The sequence below is a fragment of the Taudactylus pleione genome, unplaced genomic scaffold (assembly GCF_031769625.1).
Source record: "Taudactylus pleione unplaced genomic scaffold, aTauple2 ptg000005l, whole genome shotgun sequence".
Classification (NCBI taxonomy): Eukaryota; Metazoa; Chordata; class Amphibia; order Anura; family Myobatrachidae; genus Taudactylus; species Taudactylus pleione.
Window position 1 is genome coordinate 26027065 of NW_028284408.1, and position 19607 is coordinate 26046671.

Consider the following 19607-nt stretch of genomic DNA (forward strand, 5'->3'; position numbering starts at 1 on the left):
GGTAGTGAAACACAGGAACAAGGTGGCGGCAATACACAGGGAGAAGTAGGGGGAGGGAAGGAAGCAGGGTGAGATACCCACAGAGGAGTAGGTAGGCAGTGGGATAAACAAAAGGGAGGAAGAGTAGGATGAGAGGACATACTGTACACAACAGGGAGGAGGGACAGAGACATACAAGACGGGGGGGGGGGGCATAAAGACACAAACACACAGAAGTATTTAAAATGCATTTTATTTGTCCTTTAAAAACAAACCAAAAGAAGCAATTAAGCTCTTCTTACTTGCCTCTTTCACATAAATTATATACATTTCAAAATTATATTCAATACAAAACATGCCACGTACAAGTTTTTATTTTCTTTTTTTTAAAAAAGGAATAATTTTGTTTTCTACGAAGGACAAATCTTCTGTACAGAATCCTCACCGCACAAATTACAGCTCCCTATGGAATCTCGTCAAAAAAAAAAAAAAAAAATTATGAAAATAAAAAAAAATGGCTAAACAAAAGGAAAATAATAAAAAAAACTAATATTTGCAAGTGGAGACCAAATAAAAATCAAACACGGCAAATTTAAAGTGTTTATACAAGCAGAAAGAAAATCAAGTATTTCAAGCTTGGATCTGGATTATAGGTCATAAAAAAAAAGTGTATAGGGTTTTACTTAAGATACATTACTGTATGTCATGTCTATAATAATCTAATATCACAAGTCTGACAGGTATGTACTGTCTGCTCCCATGAAAGAGCTCAAAGCTCTCCAAATTAATTGTTTAAAGAAAAAAAAAAAACAGAACAGAAGAGTACATTTAATTTCAAATTTTCAGGCTTTTCATAGTGTCCAGTGGTTTCTCGATAATACGGTGCTCAACTATGCACAACATTTATTTTTTTAGGTTTTTTTTTCTCATTTATTTACAATTACCTTTACTCTTATTTTGTACAAGTTTGCAGCTTTTAAACAATTGTGGAAGCAGCTTGTGTTAAAAAGCAACAGCACTTAATCTCTCATATTCACACTAGCTTTGATTTTAAATGCCCTTGGCTGCTTGTCGCCAATGATTTCTACTTCTCTGTGCACTATAAACATAATCACCGTGTCTGTTGGGGATAATAAAAGGTACAGCCACAACAGGTTGGTAGGTTGTATGTGGGAAAAAAAGATTACTCTCTGCTCATCTACATAAAAGCAGGAAGTAATATTGTACAATTAGAAAAATCTAGGGTGGAAGCCAGAGGATTGTGACCTACGTATTTTAAAACCATTGAGTCCTGGTATATAGCTTAGAACTTCACTAGTGCTTAATTTGTACTGTATGCGTTCTGTAGAACATGAAAATTGATCGCAAAACAGGTAGCAAATGCCAGGTTGTAGGACACCATGCCAGTCATAGAAAATGACCCTGTACTTCCCTCACAAGGCTGTAATACATAAATATAATTACATGTACAAATAAATAACACCCCCTCACCTATTCCCACCCAAAGCACTGTGCTAAAAAAATAATAAATCAAGATTTGAATTACATATTGAGATAAGAACAGCAGCTTCAGAATAATGCAGGTGAAGGAAAAGGTTTAAGGTATTTGGGATAGACAAAGTAGCACATTTCTAAAACCAGATTTAAAAATAGAGCACATTGCATCAAAATGTCAAACTTAACGTCCCATAATTTTGTTGATGGGGTTTTATAGAAATACTGTGTTAGGGAGTATTATGAAGCGTACATATGATAAAATAATATAAACCAAGATAAATCTACAGTCACACACATACATACACCATCTGCCATAAAGCAGTTTACCCCATTACAAAGTAGGTGTATCTACTACACTTCATGTTCCATTTACTGTATAGAGAAGGGTGAGGTTTCAGGCACAGAATAGGGGAGAAAATGGATTGCTGAGGACAAACCACAAGCAGGCAGTTAGCAGAAAACACAATCCTTAGTGCACTCCTACCAGCTCAGAGCCAAATTTATAGGCTGAGAGGCAGGTGACAAAGCTTCAGATAGGGCCAAAACAACCGAAACTCGACCCTATGGGATGGGTGGCGTATATTTCCATTCAACGAGTCACATCATATGAGCGGTGTCCATGTTCATGAGGTGCTATCTATTTTAGATTGCCGTGGGAGTGTCACATATACACATTAGTATCCAACAGGCAGATGAGGTAGGTGCTGGCCAGGTGCCTCTGGGATTGGGTAGCTGTGACGGGTAACAGTCAATGGACTGTCTCTTGCGCTCAACGAAAGCAACTCCTGTGCTTTTTCTGCAGTCTTATGTGCTCTCTGTCGCGCTCTGAGGGTCCTGTAGATTTAGGATTGTCAAACTGCTTTGTTAACTAATGATTTTTTTTTTTCCACTTTTTTTTTTTTGCATTCTCATTTGAGAAATTAGCGCAAAATATTTTTTTATTTAGATAAAAATTAAAAAAAAAAATCCTCTTTAGAGCATTAGTTACTTGAAGGAAGAAAGGGTGCTACACAAAAGATATTCCCAGCTATTCAGTGTTTCGGGAATGTTCTCATCAGAACAGCTTTCTCTTGCAGTTTTCTTCCTTTTACCGATGTAAAGGCTTTCAGATGGGATGCAAAGCTTTCCTGACACCACTACACTTTTCCTTATGTCATCAAGACTCGGAAAGCTTGGTTACTTGCTGTAGATCCTTGAGGAAGACTTCCACAGCAAATGTAGTGATGCAAGTGATGGTAGACACAGGTTGGTGTCCTGCGCTTGCTCCAAGGCTTTACATAAAGAGTACACATTCAGGATGACAGGAGGTCGTTAAGTTCCTCACTTTCAATTCATCCATTTCCGGCAGTTCCATGCTCCACAGTGACATGGGATCTTGTGCTGATCATCTTCAAAGTCAAACTGATAGTCATATGTAAGCTGTAATAAGACAAAGTGGCGTGTCATTAATATTTTTAAAAATTTTGTATTGAATCGCTTTTCCATTTTTTGAGATTATAATGATGTGGCTGTCATTTATTTAATCTACACCCACCTCCTCTCCTTTTGGTATCCTACGACTAGAGATGATAATAATTTTGTCTTCTTTGTCAAAAGTGACTACCTCAGCAACACAGTTGGGGGCACAAGAGTGATTGATGTACCTTAAAAATTAGAGAAAGTGAAATTGCATCTCAACATTTTCTAAAACACACCTCGTACTTCGTAACAAACGCAAACAATTTATTAGGGCACTTTGAAACTGAGCAGAAATATGTAAAGGTTATATGGAAAATGCTTTTGCAGGGACAAATATTTCCATGGAAGAGTCTATAGAATTATGAAATCAGGAGCAGTTGGCAATCGAACTACAATACCAGTAACATACCTAGCAGGCCCACCAGTCAGAGTGGCATCAATTACATGCTCATTATTAATTCGAAACATGTAGATTCCTCGGTTCTGGAAGAAAACAAATAATTAAAAATAGCACTTCGTAGAAAAAGGAATATTATTTGATTCATTGTAAGCAATTAATATAATAAAAAGGTTGTTCTCCAGTAACTAAAACAAGGTCAGGCGTTCTTTAAGTCCATCTTTGATTTTTGGAAATTAGGTCCTTAATTTTTTCTAGAAACACAGAGACCCCATTTTGCAGATATAACCCCTATAACGCATCTTAATCATAAGCTTGATAATTTCTGCAGCAGAGTATATCTGACACTTACCTCTCCTGCAGTGGGGGCCTTGGCTTACACAGAGCACTCAATAAATTCAGCCATCGAAGATGAAGCAGCAGGAAAGCTAAGAGCTATATACACACTGCCAGAGCCTGGATCCAGCACACAACCAACCTATGGTGTGTAAAGCTGGGTACACACTGATAGATATATTGGACAGTCCATTGAACAGCCAATATGTCTGTGAACGACGGTGATTTACTATAGATATATCGGATAGGCCCTGTAGCACAGCAGATAGCCGATATATCGATCATCTGTTGGTGTGTGCAGGTGACCTGCCGATCGCCCATACAATTGCTGCAGGAGCCCGCCGATGAGTGACAGCTCAACCGGGCGGGCAAATTTAAATGCCCACCCATTTGTGACATCAAGCACGGCACATCGGGCAGACGATTGGTAAGTGTGTATGCACTTACCAACAGTCACCTAGTATGTACCAAGCTTAAGAGTTCCTTGCAAAATAGGTGGTCCCATTAAAGATCCAGGACTAGGTTTAAAAAAATAAACAACACCCTCATCACACACAAAAACCACACACCCACCAAATAACAATTTATTGACAATAATACAGCTATTGTTTTCAGCATTGCAAATATTGACAAGTGAGATTGATAATTAACAACTGGGCAGATAATACTGTAACAAGATTTACAAGGGGGCTCTGGAATGAGATATGGGACAGAGACGAGAAAAAACAATGCCACTCTTTCCTATGGATGAATTACCAAGCCTTACAGTGCTCACCATTCACTAACATCCTATTTTATGTAAACTATACATTCATCTCAAAATATAACATGTTGATAAAAGTGTCTGCCCAGCTCACCTGCTCTTCATAGATCTTCTCACGACGGTTTGCGACTTCGTTCCTTATGATGGTGCCAATGTACTCTATCACCATGGTGTGCTTCTCCAAGTCTTTGGCAGCATAAAGCCCTAATCCTTGGATTCGAGAGCGAGCCAAATAAACATTGTTCTTCCACTCAGTCTTCAGCCTGCGATACTGGGATGACTTTGAGTGCACAAACTGTTTGCTGTAGGGTGTATTTGTCTCCCCTGTAAAGGTGCTCTGGTAGGCTTTGGACATGCTAGTGCTGTTTAGAGTGTGAGGCCTGCAGAGAAAGTGAATGCAGTTGTTACCTTTATTAAGCGAACAATATTTCATGTAGACATTTGCATGTGTACAAAGATGAAAATAACTATAGGCTGGATGTTTAAAGACCAGACCAATAAGGGCAAATCAGCAAATTTTTGTTCTTACCATTAGATATATTTGACAAAGATGGTGGGGTTATGTTTCACCTTTACAAGTTTTACAAGTTAGGGTACTGAGAAAAAAAAAAAATGTCCTCCTCCCTATAACTAACTCTGCAAATTAAATGTAAATGTACCATCAACCTAAGGAAACGGATATCCTTGGCACAGAAAAGGTTGTCCCGATTTAGCAGGATTTCAACTGGGGCTAATGCTGTTGCTAATGCTGTTGCTAATGCTGTTGCTAATGCACCCCTGTGCATGTGTGAGAGCCTGCTGGCAGTGCACCCCTGTGCATGTGTGAGAGCCTGCTGGCAGTGCACCCCTGTGCATGTGTGAGAGCCTGCTGGCAGTGCACCCCTGTGCATGTGTGAGAGCCTGCTGGCAGTGCTACCACCGCGTGTGACAAATAATTACGCTGGAGGGTATGAACACACCCACTACGACAGACCCTCGACGACAAGATGTAGTCACACCCCCTTGTGGCACCTATTTTTATTCTTTGCTCTGCTCCTCACTTCAAAACCTGACTACACCACTACATGTATACATTTGAATAAATTGACCCTCAGTACGCATGAGAGACCTGTTCAACAAATACACAAGTGGATGTGTAATTCAAAAAACAAGTGCATTCTTTATACAGTACATATGGAATTGCATGTAATGCCTGACTTCTATGGTCAGACAATCTCCACCAGATAGTACTGAATGAGAAGTAACAGAGTTAACAAACCCAAAGAGTTTGTTTAACTTAAGAGGGCAGATTGAGATGGTATATTCAAGAAATCGATTTGAAACTAAAATATATACTGGGACAAGTTTGTCATCTTCTGTTAAGGGCCACAAGGTGTATGCGGCACCGTACAATTCATATCAGTAACTAACTATAAAAAAAAATGGCTCTCAGACACAGGAAACCTTATCCTAGGGAAGAATCAGGCTCTGTAGCACTAAAGCAGGCCTGGCCAACCTGTGGCTTCCCAGATGTTGTGAAACTACAAGTCCCAGCATGCCCTGCACAGTTTTTGCATTCCCTAATAGCAAACTTGATGGCAGGGTATGCTGGGACGTGTAGTTTCACAAAAGCTGGAGAGTCACAGGTTGGCCAGGCCTGCACTAGAGGATAATAAAGGTCAATAAACTATGAAGCCAGTGGGTCAGCAAAGAGTTGGATCTGTTTACAGCCCTGCAATTTAGGAGAGTGAAATGGTTATAGCAAGCTTTCTGAATTGCCCGTTCACCAAGATATCTTCCAGATACAAGTGAACATAACCGACTGATGGATTCAAAAGCACAACTACAGGTTTGGTGTAGACATGCAATACAGACAACAGGTAAAAAAAAGAAGCGCCCAAAATTGGGCAGAATATGAAGGAAGGTATCCTTGATGTCCAGAAAAGCCAAATTATTTTTCCTTCTTTGCTGAGGACACTGACATAAGACTAATAAGCAGTTTAAGTCAATGCTTTGTGACCTCCTTTATGGCTTGGGTTAAAGTGGTCAACTGGTTGGTTGCTTAAAACATTGGCATACACTGCTTGACACTTCTGTGTATAAAAGGAATGGGATTGAAATATCGGCAGCTAGTTACCCACCGTTTCAAATCTCGACAGTGGATGCCCGACAGGATGAAGATCCCGACTTGGGCAGGTAAGTACCCTAACCCTCCCTTAGTGGTGCCTAACTCTAACACCCCCCCCCCCCCCCACACTAGTGCCTAACCCTAACCTCCCCCTGGGGGTGCCTAACCTTAGTCCCCCCTCTTACTGCTCCCCTAAACCTATCCCTCCCGGGAAGGGGGGTGCCTAGCCCTAACCTCTCCCCGGGGGTGCCTAACCGTAACCCCCTCTTACCGCTCCCTAACCCTCCCGGGAAGGGGGGTGCTCAACCTCTCCCTGGGGGTACGTAACCCTCCCCCCTAGGGATGCCTAACCCTAATCACCCCCCCAAACCTAACCCCGCTAGACTCCCTAATCCTAACCCTCCCTCCCCCCCACCCAGCGGCTAACGCTAAAGGTGCCCCGGACTTACCTTTGTTCGGGCTGGCGTTCCGGCGTCGGGATTAACAGGCATCTGTGTTTTCGACGCCTATGTTAAATCCCTTGACGGGATTCCGATGTCAGGACTGAGACCCTCTCATGATTACATCCCGTATAAAGTCTCATTATTCATTGACCAGCAAATCTATATGAATGGTTATTTAGGATTTTGTTGTCCCGATACATACTTAATGTTATTATGTTGTTTTGGTTATCACCCAAAACCTAACCTGTGCTACCCTGCAGCACGCTATCTAGTGTATGGCAAGTAATGCTCATCCACCTTCAAACCAAGGGCAAAAAGCCAAAGAACGTTCCCGTTAATTAGATAGCTTACCGTTTATAGTGGGTCATGATCTTAGGCTCCGACCTGGCACAGCCAGTCGGGTTGATCATAAGGGGCAGCTCCATTAAAGGATGTCGACCATAGCGAAAGAGATAGTTCTGACAATTCTCTACTCCAGGCAGCTGTAAATGAGATTAAATTTTTTAAAAAGGCTAGGAATATATTAAAAACAAAATAAGTACAATTGGAGTTTTAAATTAAAATAGCAACATATAACAGATATCCCACTGTGTTAGTGCAAAACCACATTTCTCAGAACTTGCCGTCTCTGGCTCTCCTCACAACGATCTTTATAGCGCAGATGATCCGAGACAGTCTTCTTTTCAATAACAATATATGGTTTACATAGTCTTAGCCTCCTGTATTTCTTTTTTGGTTTAATTTGCTGGCAACACATGATGCAATTTGACAGGTTATTCCATTTGCTCAATTAGCCTCTTTCCTCTCTATGGCCCATATTCAATTTGAGTCGAAAAGTCCGGATCTGCGATACTTTTTCGCCGATGACGTCATTTTAGCCTATTTTGACTTTCCTCCATATTCAATTTGGAAGACTTTTCGCCTAGGCGGAAAGTCAATGCAATGTATTAGGCGATAAAGGTTCGCCTATGAATAGCAGGTGGAAAAAAGTGAGGAACTGCGGTTTTGGGGTACAACATTGCGGGAACCATCGTGCAGCCTTAAGACAGTCCCCTAAAGGTAAACTACGCTAAAAAAAAGTTTAAAATTATTCGGGACACCACAAAAAAAAAGTTTTTTGGGGAAAAAAAAAATATAGGGGAACAAACTGCCAAACTATCTAAATTAATTCAGGTTGGGTCCCCATGTATGCGGCAGGTGTTTTCTTCATTGTGGGGACAAGCAATTTTTAAAAATAACTTTAGGGACTTAAAAAAATGCTTACCCCCATTTTCATGTACCCCAAATTTGATAGGAACAGTTATTTTCCCCACCAAAAAAATGTAATTGCTATTCTTTACCACTTCTTCATAGCCGCAAAATTGCACCTTGCACAAACCCAGACTTCCTTCATCAGGCAAAAATGGAGGTACCCATAGTGATCCCCCATGTCTGGACATCTTTAGGGGATCCCAGGCATATTTCCCGAAAATTCCCGTTTTTTTTCGTAAACGGGGTGAAGGGTCATTTTAAAAAAACGGATAATTTTTCAATTACCTATAGCAGGTGAAAAAAAATGCAGATTTGTGGTTTAGAGGTGCAGGCTTAAAAAAAAATAGCCTGCACCCTTGGGAATGTCCCCTTAAAATGAAATGTGCAAAAAAAATATTTAAAAAAAATAAAAAATCAGGACACCCGAAAATTTTTTTTTAAAATTTTTGGGGTGAAAATAAAAAAAAAAGGTAAACAAAATGCCAAACTAACTAAATTAATTCTGGTGGGGTCCCCAAGTATGTGGCAGGTGTTTTTTTTCATTGCGCAGAGTAACGGCAGCTGTATTTTTGAAGAATTTTTAAAATTACCTTTAGGGACTTAAAAATATGCTTACCCCCATTTCATGTACCCCGAATTTAATGGGACCACATTTAAAAAACGAAAAAAAAAAAGCTAAGTGCTCTTCTGCATCACTTCTTCAAAGTCGGGAAAAAAGAACCTGCCGCAGCTATTTAAAAACCCGACTTTCTTCTGCAGGCGGTACCCGTAGTGATCCCCCAGGTCTGGACATCTTTAGGAGGATTCTACAATTATTTCCCAAAAATTCAAGTATTTTAATCGCTGATCCAAGTTGCGCCTGTTCCCGTTTTCGCATACTTTGGAATTGAATACGGGGAATAGCGGGCACATGCGCGATACTTTTCTGCCTGGAAAACAGGTGGAGGAGGCGAAAAGTTCAGCAAATTGAATACTGGCCTATGAGTCCATAAGAGAACAAAACTTGTTTAACAAACTCATCCACTATTACAGGAGAAAATAATATCAGCATGACCTAAAGAGTTTGTTTATAACGTAAGAGGGCAGATTGAGATGGTATTTTCTAGAAATCGATTCGAAACAAAAATATATACTAGGAACTATTTTGCAAGATTGTTATCTTTTTTAAGGGCTACGAGGTGTATGCGTCACCGTACAGTTCATTTCAGTAACTAATTATAAAAACATGGGATGACCAATTTAGGAATTGATTCAGATTACCACGAAAAGACAAGGATTACTTTTGTTCTAAGAGTTCTCTGACAGTGGGCCCCATCACAGTAGCTCCACATTGATAATTCTGTTACCTAGCACAAGCAGCAGGATAACTGGTCAATTTGGATACACACCAGCAGTCAGGCACACAGACCAAGTGGCTGATTCACTTACAGCTTCAATAGGGGTGGGGAGTTCAATCAAAAGAGAATAATATTAAAACTTACAGACTCAGCGATGCGCAGCACCGCGTGCAACGTCAGCCCAAACATCTCTTCCCCTTTCAGATACTCTGGGAAAAGGCGAAGCATTCCAGTTTCTCTCCGCATACGTGCAACAGGTTCCGCAATGCGAATCCAGAGCGCTAGAGATGGACAGCAGAGGGGTAAATCCTTATGAATTATATTTAAGCTGACCATGGTCTACGCACCAAGTTCATGTATATAAACTAGTGTTCCCGCTAGGCTGGTTTAGCAGGGTGCCGCGCCCTGCCCAATTTTAAAGGGGTAAAATGCGCCCTGCCCTTTTAGCCAGCAAGTTAAGTGCCATATGATCAGTTCATTTTGTTTTGTTTTTTCATTTACTACCAAAATATATACTAAATTCCAACCATTTCCATATTGCTCACCTTACATTCATAAAGCAGGGCCCATTTCTGCATTGCAGCAGCTGTATGTAGCCTGCTGCCCCTTTACTCATATTTGCAGCATTTCAGAGGTTTTTGAAGTATGATTTAGAGCAGTGATTTTATTAGAGGCATAACCCGAAATGTTTAGCATTTAATGAAAATGCTGCTTTAAATCCCACAGCAAAAATAAATTAATATTTGCTATTTAGTTTAATCACAGCTCATTGAATAAAGCCCTTTTGGGAATATCCTATTAGCCGCGAGAAGCTGCTTTTTCACGAAAAATGGCTTATCGCATAATCCTATTTGCACTTGCGGAATTTGCGGGTATGAATAACCATACAATCTTTTGCAAATTAGTTTTCACCACTTCCTGAGCAGGTGAAAAATTGGGGAAAATCCCTATTTTAAAAAGGTAAAAATATTGGGACTTTGGGGCCGATTCAGATCCGGACGCTAAGCCCCGTTCGCTCGTTATGGGCGATTGTCACCCATCTGCATATGCGTTGCAGTGCACGTGTGTAAGCCAGTCACTGCGATCAGGGATTGTGCGCTCGTTGTACACAGACTGGGCGCTTCTTTGAGTGGGTGGTAACAGGGGAAGGTGCTTGTGAACGGTGGTGCGAACGCAAGCATGTCTGGGCGTCAAAACGGCATTTAATGGGTGCCCATAATTAGCATGGAAGCGTCATTGTACACGTCACTTGGTTGTATTTCAGCCTGCAGTGATCGCAGTGCTTGCGGCGGTGCGTGCAGCTCTGATGGCTCTCAATGTTACTGATTAATCATACACTTTCTGGAGATGACGTGTGCTAAGAAAGAAAAGTGGGCGTCTTTACACAGACGTGCGCTCACTCTGCCGTCGCTCTCTAAGACATAGAGGGCGTCCTTAAGCCAGACAGTGCTATCGTGGAATTTGCATACCCGGCCCCTTTTGGATACGAGCAATCGCGGCTTAGCATCCGGGTCTGAATCGACCCCTTTGTACAGGTAAAAGTAATACTTTAATTAGCTTAATTTGGCCAATAATGATATGTCATTTTGGGGGGTAATAAAGTGCAGGAATTGGATAGTTATGGTAAAACTTACCTTTGTTAACGCTCTTTATTCGAAGTCCATAGGGTCCACAGGGAGAAATTGGGGTGCAGGTGGGACCTGGAGGACTGGACACCAACAGCAAAGCTTTTCAATCACAGGATGCTCCGGTCCTTCACCCTATACCTCGCCCACAGCCTGAGGACACTTCAGTTTTGTTAACAAGCCCAAAGCAGGAGAAGGAAGTGAGATTGTCATGCAAATCCATCAGGCCAGAGTCTGTTAGCTGGCCATTCCTTCTTGTGGAATCCATATAGAACAAAGAGGGAGTCCGATTTCCAGATGGAAGTAGTGCGGTCCACGTAGATCTTCAAAACACGGAGCACATCCAAAGAGGCCTCATCTGCCGAGAGGTCTGGTGATTTAAAGGCCAGAACCACGATTTGCTCATTCAGGTGAAAGCGAGAAACCACCTTGGGAAGGAAGCTTGGGCTTGTACGAAGAACACCCCTGTCCTGATGAAATATTAAAAAGGGGGAGCGACATGAAAGCGCCCCTAAATCCGATACCCTACGGGCAGATGCTATAGCCAGAAGAAACAGTCTTCACAGTAAGCCTCTTAACATCCACTGATTCCAGGGGTTCGAATGGAGGTTCTTAAAGTGCTTGGAGCACCACTGACAAATCCCATGGAGCCACAGGAAGGACAAAGGGAGGTTGTATACGTAGAACACCTTGCATGAAGGTGTGAACATCCGGTATTAGTAGCAATTCTGCGCTGAAACCAGATAGACAAAGCGGAGACCTGCACTTTCAGAGATGCTAGGTGGAGGCCTAGATCCAATCCAGCCTGAAGAAAGGCAAGAATTCGAGAAACATTAAACAATTGCGGGTCATAGTTTCTTGGAGAACGCCATTGGAAATATGTATGCCAAATTCTGTGGTAAATCTTGGCTGAGGCCGGTTTACGTGCTCTGAGCATGGTCTGGACCACAGAGCTGGAGAAACCCTTAGCCGTTAGGAGGGATGTCTCAAGAACCAAGCCGTTAAAAGACAGATGGGCTAGGTCCAGATGTAGACATGGACTTAGACAACAGGTCTACTCGTAGAGGAAGTTGAAGAGGGCCAAGCCGGAGCTATGAACAAAACTGTGCCCACCTCCTGTAAGAACTTTCGAAGCACTCGAGGAAGCAGGGATATTGGAGGGAAGAGACATTCCAAATGGAAGTTCCATTTCACTGACAATGCGTCTACGAAGGCCGCGTCAGGGTCCTTTGTTCTGGCTCCATAAATTGGAAGCTTGTTTTTGTGTCGATGCCATCAGATCCACTTCTGGAAGACTCCATTTGTCCACTAGCCGCTGAAAGACTTCTGGTTGTAGAGACCATGCTCCTGCATGCACGTCGTGACGGCTGAGGAAATTTGCTTCCCAATTGAGAATCCCCAGGATAAACACTGCGGAGATGGCTGGGAGATTGCATTCGGCCCATGTGAGAATACGGGACACTTCTGTCATTGCTGCCAGACTTTGAGTGCCCCCTTGGTGGTTATGGTAGGCCACAGCCATGGCATTGTCGGACTGTACTTGTACTGGCCTGTTTTTCAGAGTATTCTCAGCCAGAGTGAGAGCCTTGTACATGGCTCGTAGTTCCAGGATGTTGATTGGTAACACTGCCTCGACTGGGGACTATCGGCCCTGGAAGTAGTGCTGGCCAGTTACTGCGTCACACATCCTCTGAGGCTTGCGTCCGTGGTGAGGAGAGCCCAGTCCGGGATAAAAAAGGGATGACCCTTGTTGAAATGGGAAGTCTACAGCAACCAGGCTAGGGACAGGCAAACCTCTGGGGGAGACTCATCGTCTGGGATTTGAGCAGATGGGGTAGCCCGTTCCACCTGGAGAGGATCAGGTTTTGTAGAGGCCTGGAGTGAAACTGGGCGAACTCCACCATGTCGAAGGTGGACACCGTTGATCCCAAGGCCTGCATTGCAGAGAGAATTGACACAGTGTGATTGTGGTCAGTCTGCGCAGTTTGAGCTGGATTGCTAAAATCTTGTCTGCCGTTAGGAAGATTCTCCGAAGTCAAGAGTCCAGAAGGGCTCCCAACGGTACCATCCTTTGAGAAGGTGTTGGGGAAGATTTTTTCCAGTTGATCAGCCAACCGTGCATTTGAAGAAAGGCAATGGTTACCTGCAGAAGGCAGTGAAGGTACATGTAGGCAAGCTTCCTGAATGTCTAGAGATACCATAAAATCCCCAGGCTCCATAGCCAGGATAATGGAATGAAGGGTTTCCATACGAAACCTGGGCACCCCGATAAACTTGTTCAGAGATTTAAGGTTAGGCCGATGAGACCTATTGGGCTTCTGAACTAAGAAAAGGGTAGAATAATAGCCCTTGCCCTGTTGTGAGGAGGGGACCCAAATTATTGGAATGAGAGGGCGTATCCGTGAGAGACCATTTCCCTTACCCAGGCATCCGATGTGATTTGATGCCACACGTGGAGAAATCAATAAGTCGGCCTGCCAGCCTGGGAGCCCCCAGTGATAGGCCCGCCCCGTCAGGCTGTAGGCTTGTCCTCAGACTTGGCAGGTGGATGTCTAGTAGCCATGCCTGTTTGGTCCTAGGCTTGGAGGCCTTGGCTGATGACTGCTGTCATGGAAAGGACTGACCTTTGGATTTTCCTTGAGCGCCAAAGGATGACGTCCGCGGCTTTGTATTATATGCAGAGGGCAGGAACGCCGTCTGCTGCCGAGGTAGTCACAATTTTATCCAATTCTGGACCAAATAGGATGTCACCAGAATAAGGCAGAGACTCCAGAGCCCGTTTTGAGTCTGAATCTGCTTTCCAGGAACATAGAAAAACAGTACGGCGGGCCACTACCAAAGTGGCAGATATCATGGAGGCCAGGAGAGCTGTATACATAGCTGCTTCACCTAAGCAGGAGGCTGCATCTCTATTTTGAGCTATGCAGGACAGCTGTTTCCTCGAAGCATCAGGGGGAAATGTTTCTTCCTCAATGGCTTTTTCTCCCGAGACCCTAGCCCTAGCAGGACGAGCTCCTGTAAGAGAGTATTTGGATTTATGACAAACTTCTATACGTCTATCCGTAGTCTCCTTCAAGGAGGTTGCAGTATGAATAGGTAGCATTCCCGCTAGGCTGTTTTAGTGGGGCGCGGCGCCCTACCCTTCTGGAGGGCAAAAAGCGCCCTGCCCTCACAGCCTGCGGGTACAGTCTTCATCCGCGGGTCGCAGAGTCCCGCGGGTGGTGAAATGGTCACCGCCGGCGAATAGACGCCGGGCGCATGCGCTCGGCATCTATTCTCCCTGTCTGCAGCGCTTGGGGGCTGCCCGGCGTGTCCGTAAGTGCCTGGCACGCCCCCAAGAGTGACGAAAAGGGGACGCGTCTTATAGACACACACCCTTTTTAATGGCCAAGCCCCCTTTTCAGGAGCGCGCACAAAGGTGCCCTCTCCAGCTTCGGCGCCCTGCCTGCCGCCGGAGCTAGAGTGAACACTAATAGGTAAGCTGGTATTTTTAACCAGACGTGTTACATGAGCATCCACTGCTGGAGGAACATTCCCATTTAGAGCAATCAGTAGCTGGAAGAAGGTAAAAGGAAGTAAACAGTTTTGGAATTTGAAACCTTTTACCGGGCATATTCCAAGCTTCACTTATGATCAGATAGATGGTCGGAGTGAGGAAACTGGTAACACAACTTTTTGTCATTTAAAAAGTGCTTGTTTTTTCTTAGGAGCGGGTTCATCCTCTATTTGTAAAATAGTTTTTACAGCTCTCACAACAGCAGGTATATTTATTTTAGAGGGTGGCTCCTCTTCTTCTGAGAAGGAGTCAGAGTTAGGGAGGTCGGAGTCTTCTGCCTCCCCAGATGATATATCAGAATCAGATGACTGTGTGGACTGGGAAGATAACACAGCACGATTAGTAGGCTTAGTATGTATATTTGCAGCATTTGCTGAAAAACCGTAGCGGTATTAGCCAAACTCTGTACTGAGGTAGATAGTGTGTCTACCCATGGGGGAGGCAAAGGATTTGCAGGGAGTACCTACTATGGCCATCCCACAGGGGGAGGTACCACGTGGACGGTTATGAGGTCTGCAAGTTTTGCTAGCATCTGTGAAAAGGCAGCTCATGGTGGGAGAGACACTGGGGTTGAGGGGCCTGTGGCTGTGTTTCAGTTAGCCAAGCCCACTTAGCAGGACTTACGAGACACCAGAGTAGGAGCAGCAGCATCAGGCTGCTTGTTTTTCTTCCTCTGCCAGACATAGCCACAAGAATAATAAAACACTGCAGTGAACACCCTGCAGTATGTGTAATATGGCACAGTGTAGTGTGCAACCACGCTATATAGCATGTGATAGCCCTCACAATTATATAGGAGATGAACCCCCTATACCTTAGTATGTTCAGGATATAATAGAATAAAAGGGAAAGGTATAAGCTGACAGTATGGAAAGTAGAGATTAGCGCTAACACAAGTCACATACAAACGCAGAAAAACATTACATGTCTGCAATGGGCACTAAAATCAACTACAAAGACCGCAGTGGCTGGTAGGATATAGCGCTGTGTGACCTGGCCCGTGGGAGAGGTATACAGGGAGACAGAACCCAGCATTCCTGGAGACTTGCTTGCATAAAATGGCTGCTGCGCGTCTCTGAGGGGGGCGGAAGGAGAGGGAGGAGCAGCCCAGGGAACACCAGGACCACAGTGGAATGGTGCCTTGGGCTGGGGGAGGAGATGCAGGGAGAGCGCCTTCTCCCCATGCTGACGTTAACCACCGGGTCCCCTGGCCTCTACATATATGCCCTGCGCCAGTGAATTATATGCCCCGGTGGTTTAGTGGAGTCGTGGGCGCACCAGTGTCCACATCAGCACCTCCGGTCTGTCTCCCAAAACCGGAGGTAAGACTGCGTAAAAATGCGGGTCCCTGCGAACGGGGTTCCGCCTTACCTGTCCCCTGAATTCCGGGCTGGGGTCTGGGGAGCCTGCTAGCTAGCCCCAGTTGGAGCCCCGCTGAGAGTACCTAGCACAGGCTTGTTGTCACGGTGCGGTGGAAGGGTGATTGGGTGGCAGCACAGACATCCGGAGGACAGTCTGGTGTTGCACGCCCGTTAAAGTAAAAGAGTAAAAAAACAGGAACTGGGAGCACTATAATACCAATAATAAATATGTTTATTATCTAAATACAGTAATAAAATGTAAACACAAAATGATAAACAGACCCTTGGGTGCAAAATATAGGAACGGTATATGCAACCTGACCTGGGAGACCTAGTTGTAAACAAGTGGCTAAAGACACTAAATGAAGGGGATGAGTAAGCAAAAATGTGGCCACATAAAAAATAATTAAAAAATAATTAAAAATAGTTCAAACAGATCCGGTAAGTAGTTGAAAGTATTACTCCATAGCAACAGCAAGAAAGTCGGGTTACCTTTTGATTGTGCTCTTATTGCAGGATATCCATCATACCTATTGAATCTATTTTTTCATCTTGGTAAGAATGTATCCTAAGTTACATTCATTATATTTATGTATCACTACACTGTTGGATTAAAACACTAATTGGATTTTCACTTGGCGTTTTTCCACGAGGAATATTACTTTTCTTGCTGTTGCTATGGAGTAATACTTTCAACTAATTACCGGATCTGTTTGGACAATTTTTTTATTATTTTTATTTTTTATGTTGTCACATTTTTTCTTACTCATCCCCTTTAGTGTTCTTAGCCACTTGTTTACACCTAAGGTCTCCCAGGTCAGGTTGCATACCATTCCTTTATTTTGCACCCAAGGGTCTGTATCATTTTGCATTTACATTTTATTACTGTATTTAGATAATAATCATTTATTATTGGTATTACAGCGCTCCCAGTTCCTGTTTTTTTTACTCTTGTTCTTATAGGGGGTTGCCACCCCTGGTTGGTGAGCTGCGGTATAATGCCCAGCACCAGATTAATACTGAAGCGCCCAGTCCTTTCTTCTCTTCGTTATAGGAAAAGTTTAAAATAACATAAATCAAATGAAAAGCTTGGGCTGTTTGATGCAGCCCTCTGTTATAATGGTGATCCAGCTCCTGCCAGACAACAACAAAACTGAAGTGCCCTCAGGCTGTGGGTGGGTTATAGGGGGATTGAAAAGCTTTGCTGTCCGGTCCTCCAGGTCCCACCTACACCCCAATGTCTCCCTGTGGAGCCCTATGGACCCTGAAGAAGAAAATTGGTTAACTGATGGGATGGGTATATGGGATGCTATATGAATGGGACTATTGTTTTTAAGATTGCAGGTGGGTGTTAGAGGCGTATTTTCAAGATTTTTTTATTTTTTAAAGTGGCTTTAACTGACAAATATATACTTAAAGCATTTTTAAGTACCCCCAATTTAAGTAGAACATTTATTTTGCCAATTATTTGACTGTTTTTAGAAGAATGCTTAGAACAGCCATTTACACAATTTTAAGAACCCCAAATATTTTTTATTATGGCCACTAATATACATCTACAGTATATTGGTTATCCTATATAACTTTGCCTTTATTGGGGTGCAGATAGATTTTACCATTTTACCCATACTTATCACGGGTAAAACCAGAAGAATTATTGTGTGAAAGCATCATCGCAACTTTTGCAATTGGATTGCATGAAAAACTGGAGTGCACATAAACACGATAAGCGAAATTATGTTGCATGCGATAACTTGATGCAGGACAAGTTATCGCTCTATTGCGGCTAATAGGATATCCCTCTTAGTTTGTAAGTGTCTTGAGCAGCCCCAGTAGGATTGATCTATATCAGCAGGTTACCAACGGTAACCAGAAACGCAACAAAGTTGTAAAACCCTAGATAGGCTGGCAGAGTAAAACTACACAGTCACTGTACATTTAGCAGAAACAAAAATAGTCTAAATTGTTGCAAATAAATGCAGTGTTAATGTGAACGAATATCTAACTAATAAAGTATTAAGTGTATCGTAGTACAAGTTTTTCTGCATAAAAATAGCAACTTACCCTGGGGAGAAGAGTCTGTCAACACCACATCCTCATAGCCATACTCAATAACTTGTACAGTGAATTCTGGCCGACCATTATGGTCACATACTCTACAACGATAAGAACATCGACGGTGGCTGTGTCGCATGCTCCAGTAAATACGTGTTGCCTCATAGCCCACAGGGTATAGGGCAGTGACACTGTGGAAGTCTTGCATTTGATAAGGCAGAAGCTGGCCAATAGCATGAAAAACAAGTCCCCCAACTCTGAACATGTGTATGCGGTCACCACGTTGAATAATGCTTGCAATCTGACTGACTTCATCTCGCTCTATGTACACCCTTCGGAAGACTGTAAAACAGCTCAGTTCTTGCTCGCAAGATCCCTTTAACTTGTGCATTGAACAAAGCATGGTTTTGTCCTTGAAGAACATGCACTTGGCACGGATGGCACAAGCAAAGTGATAGACATTTGGACAGCGCAAGCGATTGCAGCTATTCGTGGCACCTGTTTTCTGGCACAGGCTACACTTTGTAAGCAAACCGCGATGTAATGCCACTTCCACATTGATCAGTGCGCCACCTTGGGTCTCATATACCTCTGTAGACCACAATGCACAGTTCAGATGTACCCAAAGATCAAGATCCAGGTTTAGAAGCCGTGCTGGTCCATCAGTAGCTCCATCACCTTCCTCATGACAGAAACAGCACTTGCGAAGATCTGGAGGCAAGGTGTCAGGCTTTAGGGTAGTACCGAGTCTTTCTATGACCTCGCATACTTCTTTCTCACAATGACGTGAACCCATTTTCTGGAAAGTGATCAGTATATGTAGTCTCTTCCAACGAACTCCTTTCCACTTCTTTATTTTTGGCCGTTGTTCTTCAACACTTTCCTCTGAGGGACGTACTCTTTGCTTGAGTCTGGCTGCCTCCAGAAATTCCTCAATATTAGGTGACTGAGGGGGAGGCAGAGGGCATGTTATCATAGTGGAAACTGGTTCTGATTCAGCAACAGGAGCTTCCATAGGACTAGCAGGTGAAGGAGCAAATGGAGAAGGAGGTGGTGAGGTTTCTTCAGGCAATACAGGTAATTGGCGAACATCCAGGTTAGATACATTGTTAACATAACAATGATTTATAGCCTTCTCCACAACAGTCTCTTCCTAGAATGAGGACATAAGACACATTTAAAAATATATAAAACAGAAATACTGATCTTATAAGTATTAGCACAGGAAATGCAATTCAGTGGCCAATTTTAACAGAAATGCTTGTAAATATATAATGCTATTAGTGCTTAGAAACCATGAACTCACCAGCAGTAGGAGGAATAAACTATTAAACTAGTACTACAGTATATCTTTAATTCTCTTCAAGTGAAACTCCACTCTGAATTGTTTACCTACTCCACCCACGCGCAAATAAAATGGGTGCACCTAGGTACAAACTCAG

General features: G+C 43.1%; 1 protein-coding gene across 2 annotated transcripts in view; it reads right to left on the reverse strand.

The window, feature by feature from the left end:
* Window positions 1–216: 216 nt before the first annotated feature.
* Window positions 217–19607, reverse strand: part of KMT2D (lysine methyltransferase 2D) — a 169099-nt gene continuing 149708 nt past the window's right edge. For both annotated transcript variants that reach the window (XM_088448524.1, XM_088448469.1), the window contains 7 exons: window positions 18175–19318; window positions 9713–9849; window positions 7332–7462; window positions 4525–4810; window positions 3344–3417; window positions 3011–3119; window positions 217–2895 (listed from right to left, as the gene is read on the reverse strand). In XM_088448524.1, coding sequence (XP_088304650.1) covers window positions 2803–2895; window positions 3011–3119; window positions 3344–3417; window positions 4525–4810; window positions 7332–7462; window positions 9713–9849; window positions 18175–19318 — 1974 coding nt within the window. In that variant the 3' untranslated portion in view covers window positions 217–2802. The remainder of the gene's footprint in view (window positions 2896–3010; window positions 3120–3343; window positions 3418–4524; window positions 4811–7331; window positions 7463–9712; window positions 9850–18174; window positions 19319–19607) is intronic.